The following is a 20129-nucleotide window of genomic DNA, read 5'->3' on the forward strand; positions in this document are numbered from 1 at the left end:
AACAGACAACACAAAACCACATAGTGTTTAATTCATGAAGGGAGAGGAGCGAGTGTTTGTGTTGTGGACAGTGGTCCCCATTCACAGGAGCAGCGCATGAGAGCAATCACAGACAGCCAGTGCCCTGGGAATGTAACGGATGGGCAAGAGAAAGAGCCAGTGCTGCAGCCTGCAGCCTGCATCCACACCTTCCAGGCTTCACCACCACAGCTTGGGAGAGGCTGTCTGGGGGAACCTGAGCCACCAACAGCTGTGGCACCTCTGCCTGTTGCTTGTCTTGCCTAATGTCAGATACATGTACAACATTCAAACATCTGCCCTTCAGATCAGCCTCTGGTGTCTTCTGTGTGGAAGTCCAGGCTGGGTTATCACAACACAGGATTGCAGCACCTCTGCACTCTGGCACTAAATGCTCAATTTGGAGTACCAAAAAGGACACTGTTTTTTAACAGGAGGCTAATGAATGAGCTACAGGAGGGACTGAACTATAGAGAGACACAGCAGAGATGATGCAGACTGCTTGGGTTGGTCAGAGCAATATCTAAGGGTGGAAGGAGAGAACACCCAGTGTCAACAAGTACCAAGCTAACACAGGATGGAAGAGTGTGTGAAATGCTCATATGCGATGCTGAATTTGATACAGGCTGTTGTGAGTTAGGCATAGTTGTAAACTAACTAGAGACTCTGGGAAGCAAGATATAATATGTAAAAAAGGAGGGAAAAAATTTATCTTACCTGGAATGTGAATTCAGTGTATTTATTTACAGAAATCAAATACAATTATCAAATAGGAACAATTAGACATAGGTAAAACAGAAAATAACTAGAAGAACAACTTGCACAAAAAAGGATACAAACCACTGGAAAGTGTAGAATAGTCATGACCAAGTCTTTATAGGAAGATGTAAGAGCAAAAGACTTAGCTTGAAAGACGGCAAATGGAAGAGTAAATATATTATTGAACACATAATCGACCTGTATAACTTGACAGCATCAAGATCAATGTAAAAAGATTTAAGCATCTAAAATTATTTTTTAAAATAAGCACTTTTGTAGACTTCGATGACACTGAAAATTACATCAGAGCAGATAAAGACATTTTGCATTTCGATGTGAACTTAGAACAGTAGAAGTTTTCCAAGTCATAAGAGAGTAAATGACGTAAGGAAAAAATTCCCATATGTGAACAGAACTGAAACCCAACTGTCTACATCTTGTGGGGTTTTGCTCTTTGTAAGATCAATCAAAATGGTCTGCCTGAAGACACGGAGCCAGATGGAACATTGATCTTACTTAATTTGGTGAAAATTGCTGGTCTTGCACACGGGGGTAGGGGGATGGGGGCTGTTGTCTGGCTTTGGGGTTTTTCCCCTGTTAGCTTTCTTGAAGGAACGGTACCTCTAAGCTATGAATAGACAATAGAAGGGTAGTGTGAGTAATATCCTTTTATCTCTGGTGTTGCTTTGCTTCTGAGTTTGGGCAGGTTATCTGAGGCTTTGGTTTTTCAAAGGTCAGTGCTTTTAAATGAGTGATTGTTATCTGATATTTGCATTATACATATGAAAATACAGCATTCTGTAAAACTTCTCTGTCTTCATATTCAGTAATATGATCAGGTATGCTACATGGGCAATTCTAGTCACCCAAAGCAAGTCTCCTTCATAGAATGAAGAAACATCTTCGTAAGTAGTCTCCTTTTTGTGAGCATCCTTTTCTCATAACAAAAAGAATATCCTAGGATTGCAGTTGCAATGCTTCTGAACATGGTAGTTTCCACTGAAAAAGGGAAATTGGCATACTTTTTATTATCTATTATTTATGTAGAACTAACATGTGCTAGGCACTTCAGAGAGGGATTACAGAAGGTAATTTCCCTGAAGAGGTTACAGTACAAAGAAGCTACAAACAGGTGCAAGAGCAGAGATGGAGGCAATAGAGCACAAGTGTCTGAAAGCAGACCCGGAGTATCTCCTGCCTAGGATCTGTAATTACTTCTCTTATAATGTATGGCTGCATTGGGGTTTTTTTAATGACTTTTGTACAGTGATGACTAAGATTATAGGTATTGTTAGGAAAAGTCACATAAAAGCAATTTCATACTGGGAAACAGTATGGATCTTTTTCCTCCCCACTTGCATTAGCCTCATAAATTGTGACTTTTTTTAGCTCAAGCTTTTTAATATAATCATTTGCAAGCAGCAACTCTGTATCCTGAGTAGCAAGTAAACATCGATCACTCATCCATTGCTTTTGGAAGATGTCGTCTTACTGCTGCTGGTTGAGTGGAGCATATATATATTCCCTCCTCAGTCTGAGACTGTCGATGGTTTTTAGTATTACACTGTTCCTGTATCTGTTAGCAGCTGAGGAGCAGATACACAATCCCCTCAGCTATCCCTTAAGTGATGTGACAACCTCACTGGAATGGCAGAGCAGACCTTAAAAGGTAGCATCTGCTTCGGGCATCTCAGCTAATTCTGTGAATTGGGAAAATTTCTGCAAGGGTTAACCAGGCAGGCTAATCCAAGCACCCAGTTTAATATAATGTTGTTGCAAACTTTCTTGTAGCAAAGTCTTTGCGTTCTACACTTGGCTCAGAGTCTGGGTGGACACTGTGTGGCACCTGGAAGGATAATGTCTCTCCCTCAGAAGGAGTTATGCGCGAGGCGACAGAACCCTTCCACACAGAGAAATGAGCTGATTGCTGCCTGAGTCAGTGCAGAGGTTAGGATCAAGTCCCCATCAACTTGTTCCATGCATAATGAACCAAAAAACGTGTCAGAGAAGTTTTACTGGTCTTGCACACATGATACAGAAGTTTGGGTTCAAGTTAGTGAAAGCTTGTATTAATCGTACAGTGCAAACATGTTAAATTTAGGAACCTTGAGCTTGCAAGGGACTTTTTAGGTCTTTGAGCTCAGTTTCTGCTTGTCATGTATAGCCTCATGATACTGTACCATCAATAAAGTTACCAAGATGCATCAGGCTCCATTTTAAACATAGCTGGGTTCTTCCCCTGGTACTGCAAGTGAATGCCTGCTCCAAAATGCTTCTCTGAAGCTTGAAAACCTCCTTCTATTTTCTAGACTGAATTTATTCATACCACATCAGAGCTATTTGTTTGTGTGGCAATATTATTCTTAATCTAAAGTATTTCTTTTCCCTTGGTAGTACTTGTATGCTGATGCATTAAGAGGGAGATACTGTATCACTTTTCAGCCTCCATTCAGCTATGCCAAGGAAGCCAACCACTTTTTTATCTTCCTCTCATAAAATAGTCTCTATTTTCCTGATGGTTTCCTCTACTCTTCTTCCAGTGTGAATTCACTGTTTAAGCATGGGTATAGGGAAGGAGGTAGGATAGTCCAGATGAGGTCTGATCTGTACCTTAGTCAAATAACACAGCTTAGTTCTGCTTTACTGAAGACACTTTAATGTGATGGAACATTGCAATTGTCTATTTTTATGATTGAATCACATGGGTCATCTTTATTCTTTTCCAAACTCAGCATTGATTGTCACAAAGTGCTTTCAGGGGAACAAAGCCAGTGGGGCTGGTTGTCCTATGGATGTGCAACAGGGAAAGATAGAAAATAGGATAGGAGAAAATGGTTAATTCTTGAAATCAGGGAATGTCACAAGTATTGTTCCTTGGGAGTCCTGTGTTGGGGCATGTGCTGTTTCACATAGTCATAAATGACCCGAAAGAGGGAAGTAACAAAGTTTAACAAGAACACAAAATCATTTAAGGCATTAAGGGTGATGAAAGAGCCCCAGGGCAACTGGGTAATACAGTGGTACTTGAAAATGAGTGCGGATAAAATGCTAAGTCATGCACAGCAAAAACAGTCATAGTTTCACATATGAAGTGATGGGATCTGCTCTGGTGGATACCTGGAGACCTCTGGGTCCTGGGGTCCTAATAGAGAAGGCCATGAAAGTGTCAGCTCAGTGATACTCAGACATACCAATCAAAGGTCCAACATCATTAGGGAGGGGTTAGAACACAGGGTGAGAAACCTGCAACTTCAAAAATGTGATTTAGCTGCCCTTGGCTTTCTCCATGGCATTCTGGTTCTCTTATCTCAAAGTGAATAAAGCAAATGGAAGGTGAGCAAGAAAACAAGCCATTAATTAATATGATTTTCTGGGGTTCAAAAGACTCAGCTTGGGTAAATTATTCATAATGTCATTAAAATTCAAATACCACTGACGTTTCCTGTCTGGTTAGCTAACACAGAGAAACTACACCTCATGCATTTCTTCTCTAAGACTTTGTACATTGTAATGATAAGACATTTTGCCTGTCTTTCATTGTCTGGAAGCACCTTTATGCATCTTAAATAAGACGATCGTGTCCTTTTCTTACTTTGCTGGAAAGCTTAAAAGAGCCACACTTGTACAATTAAATTAATTAACACAGAGGGGAAAAGCTCTCATGTTCATATAAAACCTGAAGGGGCTTGCTGAGCAGCTGGTTTCACAGGGGAGCAGGCGGCGAGGTCCTGAGAGCCCTAAGAGAATGTCTGCCCCATCTGGTGCTTCACTGGGCAGACTGGGGGAGTGCAGGGTGAGCCCGGGTCAGAGATCAGAAGCAGCGCAACCCCGTATGCCCAGGGCTCTGTGTGAGCTCACAATAGCTAGTGCAAATAGCTCTGGAAAACACCTTCTTGTACAGCACTAACCAAATGAGCTGGCAGATTTGGGGCTGCCAAAATTGCTAGGACGTGTCTGCACTTGCTAAGTTTGAAACACAGTGTATAGACTTCCCAAACCAGATTTCAAAAGATTTCCTCTTCCTTGCTGCAATGAAAACAAAATACTCATTTTTTGGTTGGCAATCAGAAGAAAGCATTCCTAGTTTATGCTGGATTTACTGTTCTTTTTCATCCCTATGATTTGCATTTATAGAACCAGGCTGTCCAGAGCGTCCTGTGGCAACGTAGCTGCTTGTGCTGGGTACAGGTGTAATTGCACACCTTTGTGGGATTAAGATTGCTGACTGTGAGCAGCCACTATCCTGGTGGATACATTCCTGTACTCTGAACAGATCTGTATTGGTATTTGTGGTGTGTAAAGGACTAGGCAGAAATCCAGCCAGAGTGGTTAGATCCCCTGGAGTTTTGCTGTGAAAATGTTTGTTCTGCTTTTAGGTATCTTTGATGGATTATCAGAGGCATGAAAGCATATAGTGTGGAATGCAGATTGTAATACTTCTATGTGATACACATTATTTTCACAAAAGGTCTTAGAGTGTTTTGCTACAAAATAGATGAAGGAACATTTTTCTGGAGTATGGATTGTTCTACTCTGGCAAGGTGGGTAAAGGAGGTTGGGTAAAGGAGGTTACATCACTTCGTAAAACTAAACAAAAAGTTAAGTGGGAAAACCCAGAATAAAACAAAGATTTCCCAGTATAGGTTCCCAATTGTGAACAGGCATTGCTTCCTTCCCTAAAAGAAACATTTATATTATCATGTTCACAATTTTGAAATAAGAGCCTTTTTTCTTTTTAATTCTTACTTGCTTATTGCTAGTACTTTGGCTTTGTTTGCCTGCTTTAAAACAGACCTTTGAACAGCATTCATTGTGATTACAAGAATTCAGAATTAGCAGTAGTGAAGTGTTTTTTTTCCTCACACAATATAGCCAATATCAAATTGGTACACGGGCTCCCAGCTTTAGCTCAACCTATGCATCTTCTGCTTTGTTTCAGGTTATGGACACACAGTGCCTTTATCTGATGGAGGAAAGGCCTTCTGCATCATCTACTCAGTCATTGGGATCCCATTTACCCTGCTTTTCCTGACTGCAGTGGTACAGCGCATCATTGTCTATGTCACCAGGAGGCCTGTACTGTATTTCCACATTCGCTGGGGCTTCTCCAAGCAGATTGTTGCAATCATCCACGCCATAGTCCTTGGGTTTGTCACGGTCTCCTTCTTCTTCTTAATCCCAGCAGCAATATTTTCTGTTCTGGAAGATGACTGGAATTTTTTGGAATCTTTTTACTTCTGTTTCATTTCCCTGAGCACCATTGGCCTTGGGGACTATGTGCCAGGAGAAGGCTACAATCAAAAATTCCGAGAGCTGTATAAAATCGGAATTACGTGTAAGTGTCAAACTAACCAGCTAAATAAAAGGCTTTTTATTTTGAAAAAAATAATATTAAAAATCAGACTTTCCTCCTTTGTTCCGTTATTGTTTTGTGAGCTGTCAGCTAGCAAATGGGGTATTGTGGTTAGCTTTGCAAAGAGAAAACCTTTAAATAAGGTCAGCCCTCTTAGTCAAGAAAAAAAAGCTAAGGCCAGAATTCCCTTGTGCTAAACCATAGTAGAAGAAAAAAAAGCTGACATTACTGTTATGAAAATGGTTACGAGCATCTTGGACTAACATTCAAGTGCATCACAGAACCAGGAAGGTGATCCTTGTAACCTAGGGTCATGTTGCAAGGTGAGATGACAGGTTGACAGAGATGAACTGAGGAGCAATGGGAAATGAGGCAGAATAGCAAAGTTTCTGACTCCAGTTGTAACAGAGGGAGCTGAAGCTGGCACTGGCAGCTCTCAGAGACAAGTAGATCGGAATGATAGCAAAGCAGGACCACGAATGTTAAACTGTTTAATTGTGTTTGACACAGAAGAGAGTGATCAGTGATTTGACCAAAGTAGAGCTAAGAAAGTTATCTTTATCTTGGCATTCTGAATGAACGTATGCTGAGGTCAACCCTCTCCAGTGACAGTGTTTTGAAGCATCCCAGGTTTTTATATGATGTCAGTCTGTGCAGTCCTCGGTCACGAGATTCAGCAGTTGAAAGATCTGAGTGGTCAAAACAAACCTGACCTCTGTCAGGACCATTTCTTAGTCTGGTATGCATTTGTCTGTGGTCCTGTGCATGATCCAGCAATCATAAGGTAGGCAAAATGTCCATTAACTTGTCTCTGTGTTTCACCTAAAAAAAGATTGGGCCTTGAACTTTCATTCCTTGAAGCAGGGCCTTGAACTAGCCAACACAGCACTTTATACTCCTGCCAGGCCTCTTGCCATTGCGGGAGATTCCTCCCTCTGCCCATTGTGTGTATCCCACCAGCAGTAGCTTTTAATTCTTACCCTGCTGATCTGTAGAGTTGATTTGGGGATGCTAAATGATGAAGGGAATGGAGGAAGTCATGCATAGCAAAGGCCTTGTAAACCTAGCCATTCTGAAAATTCAATTTACGGCTCAGATTATCCTTTTTCAAATTTTAGAATGTTTATGAAGTAAATTGCAAAAAATACTATAAGGAAAAAGTCATTTTTATGTAAAGTTATGACCTTAGAATATTTAACTTCATCAGGTTTTAAGATCATAACTTTTAAATTATTCCTTTTTCCTTCATGTGAACAATTCAAGGAACCAAACAGGATGCATAAAATGTTTCCTTTTGCTGAACTTAAATTTTCTTCAAGAGAAGTTTTTGAGTTCTACATCAGAAAACACTTAATGAGTGCTACAGACTTTTCAAGAGTTTTTGGAACACAAGTCCTGTTCTAAATCAAGTGGTGATCAGCTGGACTGAGTTTCAGAGATAATTGAAACACTCAGCACAGATTTATAGATGCTTTTTAATCGGCACAGTTTTGTTACTTCTTCCTTGTGTTAGTGCATTGCTTCCCATCTCATGTCATGAGACAAAGCTTAAAAACCATTTATAAATTCTGGCTGTAGTGCTAATTTAGTTCAATACCTGGAATTGCAATATTGATTTATTGGTGCTCCTGGAAGGAAAAGGAGAGTGATATTGCTGGAGAATAATGTGTAACTACAGGTGAAGTGTTTAGGCCTTTAGGTAACAGAACAGTGACCATATGTAGATTATAATAATTAATCTGTGTTGATCTTTGAGCACATTTAATGTTCAGCCTTTGGCTGAGCATGTTGTACTAATAATTATTCACTTAGCTTCTGCTTGATTTACTCATTGAAATGATAAAATATTCAAGTAGTCGTGCTCTTCATTAAATTGTAATGATCAGTAGCAGGGATCTAATGAAACATTCAGATTAAGAAATGCTCATTTTAACACCTTCCCTCAAATTCTAGATGCATATATTTGGGGGGTGGGGAAGGGGGAAGAAAGTACAGCAGACTGCTAATCATACAAAGCTCTGTTCCCAAAAGTCTCACTCTGAGAACCATTACCTTTAAAAATCAATCAGTACATCACATCATGAGTAATACGTCCAAGCTTAGGGTGTCTGTCTATGTTAATAAATCGCAAGTAATCTTCCAGGTGTCATCAGATAGAGTAACTTTATCAGGTTTTTAAAATATCAGCAATAATTTTACAGTAATTTTTCCTTTGGATTTTATTGGGTTTGTACACATTTCTAGTTGCTTTGGTTTTTCAGGGTGTTAGGAATCTTCTTAGAATTCTAAAGGACAACAATTCAAGTTTTCATGAAATAGTAGTGATTTTTTTTCCTGTTAAACTAGTACAAACAGCAAATGACCATAATGAGCTGCCATATTTTCACTTCTATTTGAAACACGTAGGAATTTCAAGGGAACTACAATCTTTTGAAGAACACTTAAGCATGAAGGTAGTAAGAAGGTGGCAGAGCATGCATGTGTTATATTTGAGTATTCTGTTTCATTTAATGCTTTTTATACATATTTGTCTTCTGTACAGTTGTAACAGAATTAAAGCCCCTACTATTACTTTTTTAAGTGGAGTCTTGTTGATTGCAGAATGAAAGAAGAGAAAAAAGGATTTGACAGTACAGAGTGAGTTGTAGAGCTCTGAAACTGAGTCATAAAGAAAATTAACATACTAGTCATAGATGGCAGGGGTGAGAAAGCTTAACATGGTTAAAATTGTTCCAGACCCACTTAATTTACTAACAATTAAACCACTTATTTCTTTTTTCCTTTTTTGTTTTTTTGTATCCAGGCTATCTGCTGCTGGGCCTTATCGCAATGCTGGTGGTTCTTGAGACTTTCTGTGAACTCCATGAGCTCAAAAAGTTTAGGAAGTTGTTTTATGTGAAGAAGGACAAGGAAGAGGACCAAGTGCATATAATGGAACATGATCAGCTCTCCTTCTCTTCCATCTCGGACCAAGCAGCTTCCATGAAGGACGATCAGAAGGCGAATGAGCCTTTTGTGAATTCCCAGTCCCCAACTTCCAATGACAGCTCTCTAAATAATTAATTCAGGGCTATCCCTACTGTTGTTTTGGTGCATTTATGCTACTTACCATAAGAAATAGAATGCCTCATATTTTTTTTTTCTGAAAATATAAAAGCTGGAAGACTGTGCTACTTTAACGAGGAGTCATCACTTCTGACATAAAAAAGACTTTTGGGAAAAATGTGGGAGCCACCCTGGGAATAGGGAAAAAATGTAGGATGTGGCTGGGAGCATTAGGCCATTTTGCTTGAGGCATAAGGACTTGGGGGTACCACGTTCTGAGGTGCCGGAGAGAAAGGCTTGCACAAGCAACTTCATCGACCATCTTTAGGAGAGTAGGCCTTCACTGACATCCAGTGCATTTAGCTGTACACCCCATCTTGCAACTGGGTGACATAGCAAATTTTGGGATGTGTACTTTTGGTTGTCAGTAGTGTAGTCACAGATTAAATCCAAACACACCAAATATCTTGATCTGGAAAACATTTCCAGAGCAATATCTATAGATCTGCTGGAGAGGGGAGTATCTATATCTAGATCATCCCCCTACTACCCAGTAACTTGCAGGTGCAAATAACAAATCTAGGAATGAAAAAAACAAGGCTTGGGTCCCTCCTTTGCCCATGCCCTTTACATTCAAATTTCCTACTTCCTTAAAAGGTCCCCTAATCACAAGATAAACATTGTCCTGAAGAGAGTGTGCCTTGCGTCTTCCATGCTGTTTGTCTTTGTATGAAATACTTTTGTAAACTCCTGAGAGATAGCAGGACCAGTTCAAAGTGCTGGGTGAGGTGGGGTTGTGGGTAAGTGTAACAGCTGAATTTCAGTTCACTGTCGTCTGAAGAGGGCAAGATGGGGTTTTAGTTGTGTGGAATAGAATGAAAAAGGACAGTCACGTGCTTATGACTTTCTCCTAGTAGATGGTTGAAATCTGTTCAGTAGCAGAAGGAGTCAACGCAGTTTCTTCCACAGACCAGCCCAGTGTGTGCTCTCTGCTGAGCTGGTAGGTAAGTGGAGGAAGAGAAGCAGTGTCACCTTTTGAACGCAGCCTCCCCCCCCCTTTCTTCTTTTTACTTTTCCAACTCAGAGCACTTTGAAGGAGAAGGGAGTGTTTCAGGGCAAAACAATTTTTCAGTTTTTCATATGGCAAGAAAAAAGGAAAAACGTCACATTTGGTTCGGATGGAACCGAAATTTTTTCCCCTTGGGAAAAGTCACTAAAAAGTCAAGATCTCGCTCGACTTCTGCAAGCCAAAACCTCTTTGGCTGTAGCAGGAGAGGCGTTTTAGTCCAGCTACCAGTCACTGTGCTGAACACGGGGACCTCGGCGTGAATTTCAGTGAGCAGGAGATGAGACTTAGGTGGTTGTAGTACTCTCTCTTCTGGCCTTAAGAATCAACGATATGGGAATCTTGATAATGCTTTGCAACGAACAAAAGATCCGGAGCACAAATAGCCATATTAGGACAGCCTCCCACATAGGACTAGTGTAGAGGAGAGCCTATTCCCTGCGGCGCAAGCATGCCAGATTGCCTGTAATTTGGCTTCTAGTGTTTAGAGCTGAACAATATTTTACTGTAAAAGGATTTAAGAAAAAAAACCAAACCAAAACAACAACAAAAAAAAGCAGTGTGTCTAGATTTAGCGCACGTGGGAAAAATACTTGAAAGTAACTAACCCAAAATATACTGTGTTTGAGCTTAATTATAGCTAGCATCAAACAGGTTTTATATCTTTACTGGAAAAACTTCCTTTATGGTTAAATCATCTGAAAGTCTTCAATTAAAATTTATATTTATAGAAAAAGCAGAGCTAAAGATTTTGGTTGTTTTGGGTTTTATAGATTAGGTGAGAGTATACTGTGTTTGCATGTTCCCAGGAAAGTGGCTATTTTTATACTGCTTAAGTTAACACGGTTCTATTTATAATGAACGTTAACCAATATATATGTACATATATACATAAATATATTTATATACTGTACATATATCAAATCACTAGAGTTTAACAGACTTAGGAATGGCATTTTAGATAATTTTTTTTCCCTAGGCTTCTCTTTATACAGTAAATAATTGAAAACTATGGCATTAAAATGACACTGACATAAAATTAAGAGTACTGTACTGCAAGAAACATTTATACTGTTTTTTCAGTAGAATTTTATTGATTTGTTTTCAGTACCTTAGAATCCAAGTTTTCTTTTACTTTCAGTGTACCATTAAGCTCTCAAGGATATGCACAGATGCTAAATGATATACAGAGTTAATTTTGCGGTGTGTACACAACTGTAAAATGTAGATACATGACAATGAAAGCACAGAATTCAAAGCAGAAGCGATAAACTAAGCAGTATACTGTGATGTAGGTGAGTGTTTCTTATTTTAAACTTAAATAAAAAGTCTGGCTTTTGCCTGCCTACACTATGAAGCGGGGAGTATTTTCTTCAGTGGTGGGTGTGTGTTTGTCAAGATTATGCACCCTTTAGCCTTCCTGAACTCAAGGGGGACCCATTAACGGCAGAGTGTGTTACCTTGATATTAATTGTAGCTTAGTATTGTGTTGATTATTCCTATAGGAAAGAAAAAAAAGCATTCCAGAGTGTGTTTGGTTTTGTTTCAGATGCTGACTGATTATAGCAAATAAAAAATGGTGGCATAACATTTATCTTGTCTTTATAACCTACTACTTCAATATAACTTAACTACTGCAATATTTGAGGAAACCTGAAAAACTCTCGTTGCAGGTTATCAGTACCACAGGTAAAAGTAACTGCCTTCATTTCCTACAGCTTTTGCACCTTCACGTGATGCTAATGCTCAAGATCAGAACAGTAAAAACTGGAGTCCAAATGAGAAGGAAGAAGATTATCACGCAAGAGCCTTACTATAGAGTGTGTATCTTTCCCAGAGGCAAACTGTGACGTGAGTGCACGTAAACCCAACTGGGGAGCACAGGTCATAAAGCAACAATGCTGAAAGAAAAGATGGAAGAGCGAGTTAGAAATGTGAGCAGATGACTTGTACACAGAAGTAACTGGGTCCCATCCTCACTCTCCTGTCTTCAATTGATCCAGGCATATAGCCCATTAGTACCTTTATTCCTGTGCTACAGCTGATACTTGCCGCCTTCTCTATGTCTTTTCAGTCATTACATATAAATGTGTTTTATTGTTATTTCAAGGGAAAAAACTGGCAAGCCATTCAGTTGTGTTGGGGGGAAGAAAATGGGGGAAGAACCCACTTCAGTTTTGATCTTGGAGCTGAACAACAGCCACATTTGTCCCTTTCGAGAGCATTCCCTCTTCCCTAAGTGTTTCTTCAAAGGTTCAGCAACTACGCCTAGTGTGGGCGAACGCAAGACTTGCTGGAGGTTGAAATGAATAGTTTTTGAAGTAGGTTGCCTCAGGGGCTGGGGTGGTTTTCAGCTTGAATGCCAGTACTACGGAAGTTACCTGGTTCAGTCAGAGTAACTGCACCGGAGCAGCGGTTCTGGATTGCACTGAGCGTTTGCCTAGCTGGGTATTTTGTCTGGTGATGGCCAAGAGCAGCTGTGTGTGAACTTGTGTAGGGAGAGGGCAAGCATGAAGCAACAGTTGCTCAAAGTATTCTCTGGTCTTCCCAGTGGTGTGCTGATCTGCATCTACGATAGCACCTAGGAGGTACAGAAAGTTGGTGTAGGTATGCTGTGTAGAAGACCTGCCACACTGATGTGATGTGCTCTCTGCTTTGGTCAGTCAGAGATTTCTGCACAGGATCAAGTGAGGGTTACCTCTTACTTTCCCATAGAGCAGTTTGAAGTGGCAATAACAGGTCACGGCAGCACTAACACTGTGACTGCATGAGGTAGGCTCTTGAAAAAGGGAAGAGAAGCAGGGGGCCTGTTATGTGCTGTTCCTTGGACATTGCTGTCCTCTGCGTGGATGGGAACATACACAGAACCTGTTTGCTGATGCTAAATCTTGCAACTGCACGTTACCATTTGCTTCATAGTTAAAAATGCACTGAGATGAACCATAAGTTCCTAAAAACATTACTGCCCTAATGCTATCCCATTGTTACTCATTCTTCTAGATGATGCTTTCTCCTGAAGCAAAAGAAAGTTACCATAGCTGCAAGCAGTGTTACCCCAGGTGTGCACCAGTGAAAAAGAACAGGGTTTCTGTTCTCTGCAGAGAGCTTCACTAGTAGCCATCACTGTCATAACTGGTATTGAGAAGCTCCTAGACAACCAAAAAAGCATGTGTCTTCATGTTGCTTGTTTCAAACAGAAACAGTAACTTTTGAAATCACTGTGACCAGCTCTGCTGGTCTGTGTGCTCACTAACGTGTATTGGGCACTCGATGGCTGCAGTGCTGGTCTCATCGCTTCCTAAATTACTCTTCCACTTGCTTTTTACTGTGGATTTCTTGACTCGGTTGTCTTCAAAGTCCATCGCCTTAACACTGACAGTGAGTGCTGTGATCCAGAGTTACAGTGCTGGTGATGGTGCTGGTTTGTCAGAGCCACTGCCTTAGCTGACAACGAGACTGGCTCACGTGGGGCAGCTGGGACCAAGTGACAGATTTAGGTAACGAGGAGGGGCAGTGTGGCTGGGAGCACTTGCACAGGTTGACAACCAACATCAGGACAAAACCATCCTGCCTGGCTCCTAGGTGACCATATAGTAGTTTTCACCAGGCTTTGTTTCCTCTTGCTAGGAGTAAGAGGAAAATGTTTCCAGAGGAAGGAGGAAGGAAGGACAATGCCAAAAGTCTTCTGAAGATCAATGGACTTAAACTTTTTCACAATTTGTCTATGGTCTGAGGCTCCTGGTTCTTTCAGTTGCACTGTACATACCATGACTCAGGAAAACAGTTTGGCATTTCCCCAGTGTAGGTGGCCCCTGTGCTCCTTGAAGCAAGTTGCGCTTGTTAAAGTAAGAAGTTTTTCTGTATTAAGGTCACTGAGTGCTCAGCCCATGAGCAGGAGTGTAAGTCAGCATTACTGTTGAAACATTCCAGAGGCAAATGGGGCTCAGGGTGCTGCCTGAACCTGGGGCTGCCTCCCTTTGTAAAGTTCAGGGCTGTCTAGAAAAAGTGAAACCTCTACCTTAAAAAGTGAGAAACCCACTCTTAGAAGAGGCTCAAAGTTCCTCTGACCCTTTGTGTGCCAACCCCAGAGGTCTTGTGGTCCTGAGCATACGAGATATATATATATGTGCCAGTATCCAGAGTAGCACAGAGAATTGGGACTGTGCTTCTCTGTGTCTAATTTTCTGAGGCTGGTCAACCCACTCAACCTTCTGCATTTATCTTCACCATTTAAGAACGAGACTCGCAATGTTCACTGACTGTCCCTAAGCACTCACCGGTACCTCGGCAGGCTGCTTCAGCAGGTGGCCACGGGAGATCAGGAGAACAGAAGAGGACTATATACCCTCTGCCCTAAGGAGGAGCCGTGGTGGGAATAGGTGAGAGGACATCCAGTCATTGGGAAAGCCCCATCGCTGCTGGTGAGGAGATGTAACTTCTGCTGCAGCCACCATGAGTTGTGCCACTCCGTATTTAGAGCTTGTTCCAACAGCTGTGCTGTTCCCCAGCCTGCCCTCTCCGTACCTCAGCCCAAGTTCATGCTGCAGGTAACATAACGTGACACCTGTAAAAGCTGATAGCTCCTCTAGAAGAAGTATTTCGTTTATCACATGCACCATCGCTGTGTGATGGGCATTATATAGACTCTCGTGTTTTTCTGGCCTGCAATGCCACATTACCCTACAGCTTTTGTCTCAGCCACACATGGGCAAAAATTAATTACTATGCGTCCACAAACAGAGGAGAGGAAACTGTAGCATCAGTTTAAATGGGAATTAGCAAATCCTATTTCTGCATCCCTGGGCTGGTTTCCTTATTATGGGCAAAGATGTGTTAAATTTGTTCAGTGTTTGGCAGCTGTGATTTGAGGCATGCTTTCTGAACAGAGATGCAAAAAATATTGATGTCTGGTACCAAAATACAATATTACCTTTGGGATTAAGCCCCCCCAATGTTTAGTCAGCCACTTTTGTAGATTTATCCTGTTTGCATGGGGTAATAAGGCCTTGTTTGAGAGGTATTATACCAAAATTAAAATCCATGCTCCATTTAACTCAAATTCCTCCTGTGTGTTCAGAGAAAAGAAAAAAAAAATCAATGTGAAAGAAGAAGATGACCTTACTTAATGCCCCACCTCACAGGCAGCTTGACCTGGTACTGCTGAACCATGCTTAGAGATGGGAAGCGCCCCAGCTGTCCAGGCCCATGCAGAGCGTGGAGGAAGACAGTCTTTGCCCCAGGAAGGCTTGCAAGCAGCATCCCTGCCCTTCAGGAGCTGGGGTGGCCTGGGGGAGCGGCTTCCCTGGATGCAAGAGGAGAAACCAGAGCTGCTCTGAGCCAGAAGGTAAAGATGGGCAGTAAAGGAAGGGACACAGTGGGACTTGGAGGGGGCAGGGACAGCCTGCACCAGTCAGTCCCTGGGGAAGGACTAATGTGAAGAAAGGAGTGAGATAATTTGTCAGGATTATCAAAGTTGTATTTGATATGTATTTGAAGTTACTTTTAATCTTCCATACTGAGTTGTGTGGAGCTTTGAAGTGTATTGCAAAGAGAGAAGTAGGAACAAGGGAATCTGTAAAAATGAGGAGGTGTTGAGAGAGAAGACGCACTTCTGTCTTCTAAAGGCAGAAACGACCCTTGCGAATGCTTTTCCCTGACCTCTTGCAGGAGCCCAGGCACAGCAGCAGGAGCTGTGGTAGGACAGATCAGGTTTCCAAGCCTGACAGAGACTGCCCCAGCTCTCATCCCCTGTCCCAGAAGCTAATTACCTGCTCTGTTAAAAATTACCTGTTTCCTTTGTCTGGCTGCACAATTTCTAATTAATTGTTCCAAAAGCAGCCCTTCTATAGGCCTTTGTTACATTTGTGCCTGCTGGGTGACAGACCATGTTGCATTAGCCAGCTGCTTGCCCTGAGAAGGTGAGCACCCCTCAATGTCCTCTTCAATAGGCAAAGCAGGCTGAGCTCTGGGTGCTGAGCACAAGCATTTTATCAAAGGCTCAGCTCGTTCCCAGCACGGTTTTTCAACATGCATTTTCCTGTACAGGCACAGAACCCAGGGTGCTGTGCTCCTGCCTGTACCCAGGGTGGTACCTCTGTGGAGGGGCTGGGCTGTGGCCACAGACCAGAAAGGGGAGATGGCATTAGCCACCATGCCCCCATCACCCGGCTTTCCATCTCCCTGGGGAACACACAAATTTCCCTTCATCCCTCTTCTCACCCAGCCCCATGGAGCATGGCTGGTGCCGCATCTGGGGCTGCAGCGCAGGAGGTGCCTGTCCCTAAACCTGATGTGTTGGGATAGGGAGAGGCTGTGGCAGCACAAAGTCCTCTCTGCCCCAGATGGTCCTAAGTCTATGATGTTCATTTAAACGTGATCTGCTACATCCTAGGGGAGCCGGGAGCTTTGTAATCCCCTTGCAGCCCATCTGCCCAGCCTGCTGGGCAGGAGCTCTGTCTTGTGTTGGTCCTCAGGATGCGAGAGCTTGTCAGAGCTCAGAGAAGCATGGGCTGACCCGACAGAAGCAAGCCCTCATTTCAGGCAATGACAGAGCTCTAATTTTTGACAATAAGGGTAAATTGTCAACTCTGCTGCCCTCCTGGCAATGCCTTTGGCATCAACAAGGTGCTGAGCACATGTCTGAGAGTATGAGTGCACCCTTGGGAGGGAGTGAAGCACCTTGCAGGGAGGGCATTGTGGAGAGAGGGGAGATGTATTTTTATTAACTTCAGGGTACAGCTAAAAAAAATTCTCTGTTGCATTCACTGGAGCTTCTTTAGGGCTGTACCGTCCCCCTGTGGTAGACAGTGCCCCTGTGATGCAGTGAGGATGCTGGTGCCAGGACCCCCTTAGTGAGGTCTGGCTTTGGCTGCAGTTTCCTTCTAGAAACAAACCAAGATACCGAAGTCCAGGGTACTGAGGTGGGTAAAGCAATATCCTGAGTCAGGCTCTGAGGACCCACCACTAAACAATCCCCAAACCTCTGAGTATCTGCCAAGTTGCTGAATATTTCAAGGGTGCAAGTATTGCTGTCTCATCTTCTCACAAAGGAGGCTAATAATGTTTTCCTTTCTTTTTTCTTTGCATGTTATGCATTGAAACAAGAACTAATCTCAAAACATCAATAGTTTTTCCAATGGTTTTAGTCCTGAATGCCCTTAAATGTGAGCTTGGTGACTAAACAGCACAATGTATTGATCTGCACACAGACAGGAGACTGACACTGAATGCTTCAACAAAAATAAATCCACTGGGCAAATTGTTAGCCAGGACTTTCTTCCCAGATGCAAAGCCTAAACCTGTGGGAAATGCCCAGAGACAGTAGCCAGAACAGAGGCAGGAATAAATGGAATATACACCTCCCCAGTCCAGCAAGACCCCAGGAAGGTCATTTTGCTGCATCCCAAGATACAAGAGCACATATATGCACCAAAATGACTGAGCAGTATAGCTGACACAACCATTTGACTCTGCTATTGTTCTACCTTTTAATTGCTGTTACACATCGCAGTCATCCTGTAATCCAGGGGTATCACACTTCTTGAACATAATCCAAGTTTATTTTGAAATGTTTTTTAGAGGTCTTGCATCAGCAACATGATGGTGTCCCAACACCATCATGTTGTCAGTTCCATCAGGCTTTTTGTGAGGCCACGTCAGTCCAGCCTTTTAAAAACCTTTTGCACATTGTGAGGTGTAAATATAAAATCAGTGGAAAACCCATGTGTTGAGTAATAAAAGGGATTACCTCTCCAGTTTCAGCATCTCTTAAAAGCAAACAAGTTTATAGAATCATAGAGCCCCAGGCTGTTTCGGGTTGGATGCCCTCCACTAGCCCAGGCTGCCCAAAGCCCCATCCAGCCTGGCCTTGAGCACTGCCAGGGAGGGGGCAGCCACAGCTGCTCTGGGCAGCCTGTGCCAGGTCCTCACCGCCCTCACAGTCAATAATTTCTTCCTCATAACCAATCTAAGGCTACATTCTTTCAACTTAAGGTCATTACCCCTTGTCCTGTCACTCCCTGCCCCTGTAAACAGCCCCTCCCAGCTTTCCTGTAGGCCGTTCAGGTACTGGAAGGCCACTGTAAGGTCTCCCTGGCGCCTTCTCCAGACTGAACAAGCCCAACTCTCTCAGACTGTCTTCATAGGAGAGGTGCTCCTTATCTTGTTTATGGATTTTTATAAATCCAGCTGCAAGCTCTTGGGTCTATCACACTTTAGATGTGCAGCCACATTCTGTCCCCTTCATATTTGTGCTACTTTTTTATAGATTAATGTATTGACACACAGAATTTATCCAAGAATCAGAAGTATGCATGAGACCTGGGACTTCTTGAATCCAAGATCCCAAATTCAGCTCCTTAATGACAAACTGGTCTCTGAAGGACTGTGAGGAAGCAAGAATAGGCACTAAGCTGGGATGTGAATTTCTGTTCCCATCTCCCTTCAATTCAATTCATAGTCTTATCCCCACACAGCAGTCATGGTACGTGCTCCTATGGGAGCTCAGTAATTTTAATGTATTTTTGGCCTCTCTTGCATCCAAACTTTAATGCTCTGTGCAAGCTGTAGCATTAACAGCTCTTCTTCTATATTATACTAAGATGAAGCCCAGCTTAAATGGGTTGCAGGGAAAAAAAAATGACAGGTTGGGAGATGCTGGATAAATATTTATCATATAGAGGGGCAAACAAAAAAAAAATGTTCAAAACAGCAACCTAGGCTTCACATCAGCTGTAGGTATACATTAAAGCCATGGCATAGCTGTGTATGTTTTTAACAGGCTTGTCTTGCTCAATTACTGGTTGTCTGAGAGATGGGGCTGTCAGAGGGCTTAGTCTAAATACACCCAGGAAAGAAGACTGAAGAAAGAAGACTTTATGCTGCAGATTAACAGCCACAAAATATTTGTGGGTAAAAAAGTATGCACTTTAAATAACAGCTCCTTTGGTCAGGTTTAAATGGGTTGTTACCTCTTGGGGTATTCAAATGCAATGCTTTCTCTTTGTTGTTACTTCACAGGATTTGGTTCTCCTAGTATACCAAGAAAGCCTGGATGAGCATTCAGCTTGGGAAGGGTACAGGCTGAAAGCCTCACTTTACCAATACTTGTGGTTTCTGTAGGTAAATTTTCCTCAAAATCAGAGAGTGTCCCCAAGGCCAGATGCACTGACAGGTGGAAATATTGGCAGGACTGGACTCAGCCCACGTGAGAGGATAAAGTCCACCAGTTACAAGGACTTCTCAATTGAAGATGGCAGTGCCTTTCTTCATCACATTCTTTCCTTCAGTTTCATGTTCTGTCAGCTGCCCAACATGAGTCTTCCCCCAAGCAGGGGGAAGCAACAGGCTTTTTTCTTGTCCCCAGGTGAATTATGCCATGCATTTTTCCATCACATTTCAGACTTTCCCTAGCTCCAGGCATACCTAATTCTTCCTATGAAATAATCCTGCCATCCTTTATGAACACAGGCTTGGCACCGTAGGCATGAAGGGAAATGGGCAAATTTGTGATTTGAAATACCTCTATGTGCTAGTAACCCTCCTACCAATTAATTTTCTTAGACTGTCCTCTTCATCCAAGCCCTTACACTGTTTATAATACCTGCAGTACATCCCAGGTTTACAAAGGAATCTTCTGAGTCACTGTACTAAATTCTTCTGTAGAGAGGAGGCCAAGCCTTCCATGCTATTGGCTGGAATAACCTTTTTTTGCAGTGGCCTCCATCTGTATGCATTTGTACATAAAAACTAGCTATGTCTGTAATCACATTTTCTAATTCTTTTCAGTGAACATGATGGGGGGTTGTTTTCTGCCTAACTTTACCCTGCTTATTGACAAAATGTAGCAAAAGGAGATGAAAATACATGCCCTGTGTGCTTGAAAGAAAG

General features: G+C 42.2%; 1 protein-coding gene across 1 annotated transcript in view; it reads left to right on the forward strand.

The window, feature by feature from the left end:
• The window catches only part of KCNK1 (potassium two pore domain channel subfamily K member 1), a gene marked incomplete at its 5' end in the record, with an annotated part of 31584 nt that extends 22284 nt beyond the window's left edge, over window positions 1-9300 (forward strand). The window contains 2 exons of the mRNA XM_084261280.1: window positions 5717-6112; window positions 8934-9300. Of these exons, the coding sequence (XP_084117406.1) occupies window positions 5717-6112; window positions 8934-9193 (656 nt within the window). The 3' untranslated portion in view covers window positions 9194-9300. The remainder of the gene's footprint in view (window positions 1-5716; window positions 6113-8933) is intronic.
• Window positions 9301-20129: the final 10829 nt, after the last annotated feature.

The sequence above is a fragment of the Gallinula chloropus genome, assembly GCF_964237585.1.
Source record: "Gallinula chloropus genome assembly, chromosome: 3".
Taxonomy (NCBI): Eukaryota; Metazoa; Chordata; class Aves; order Gruiformes; family Rallidae; genus Gallinula; species Gallinula chloropus.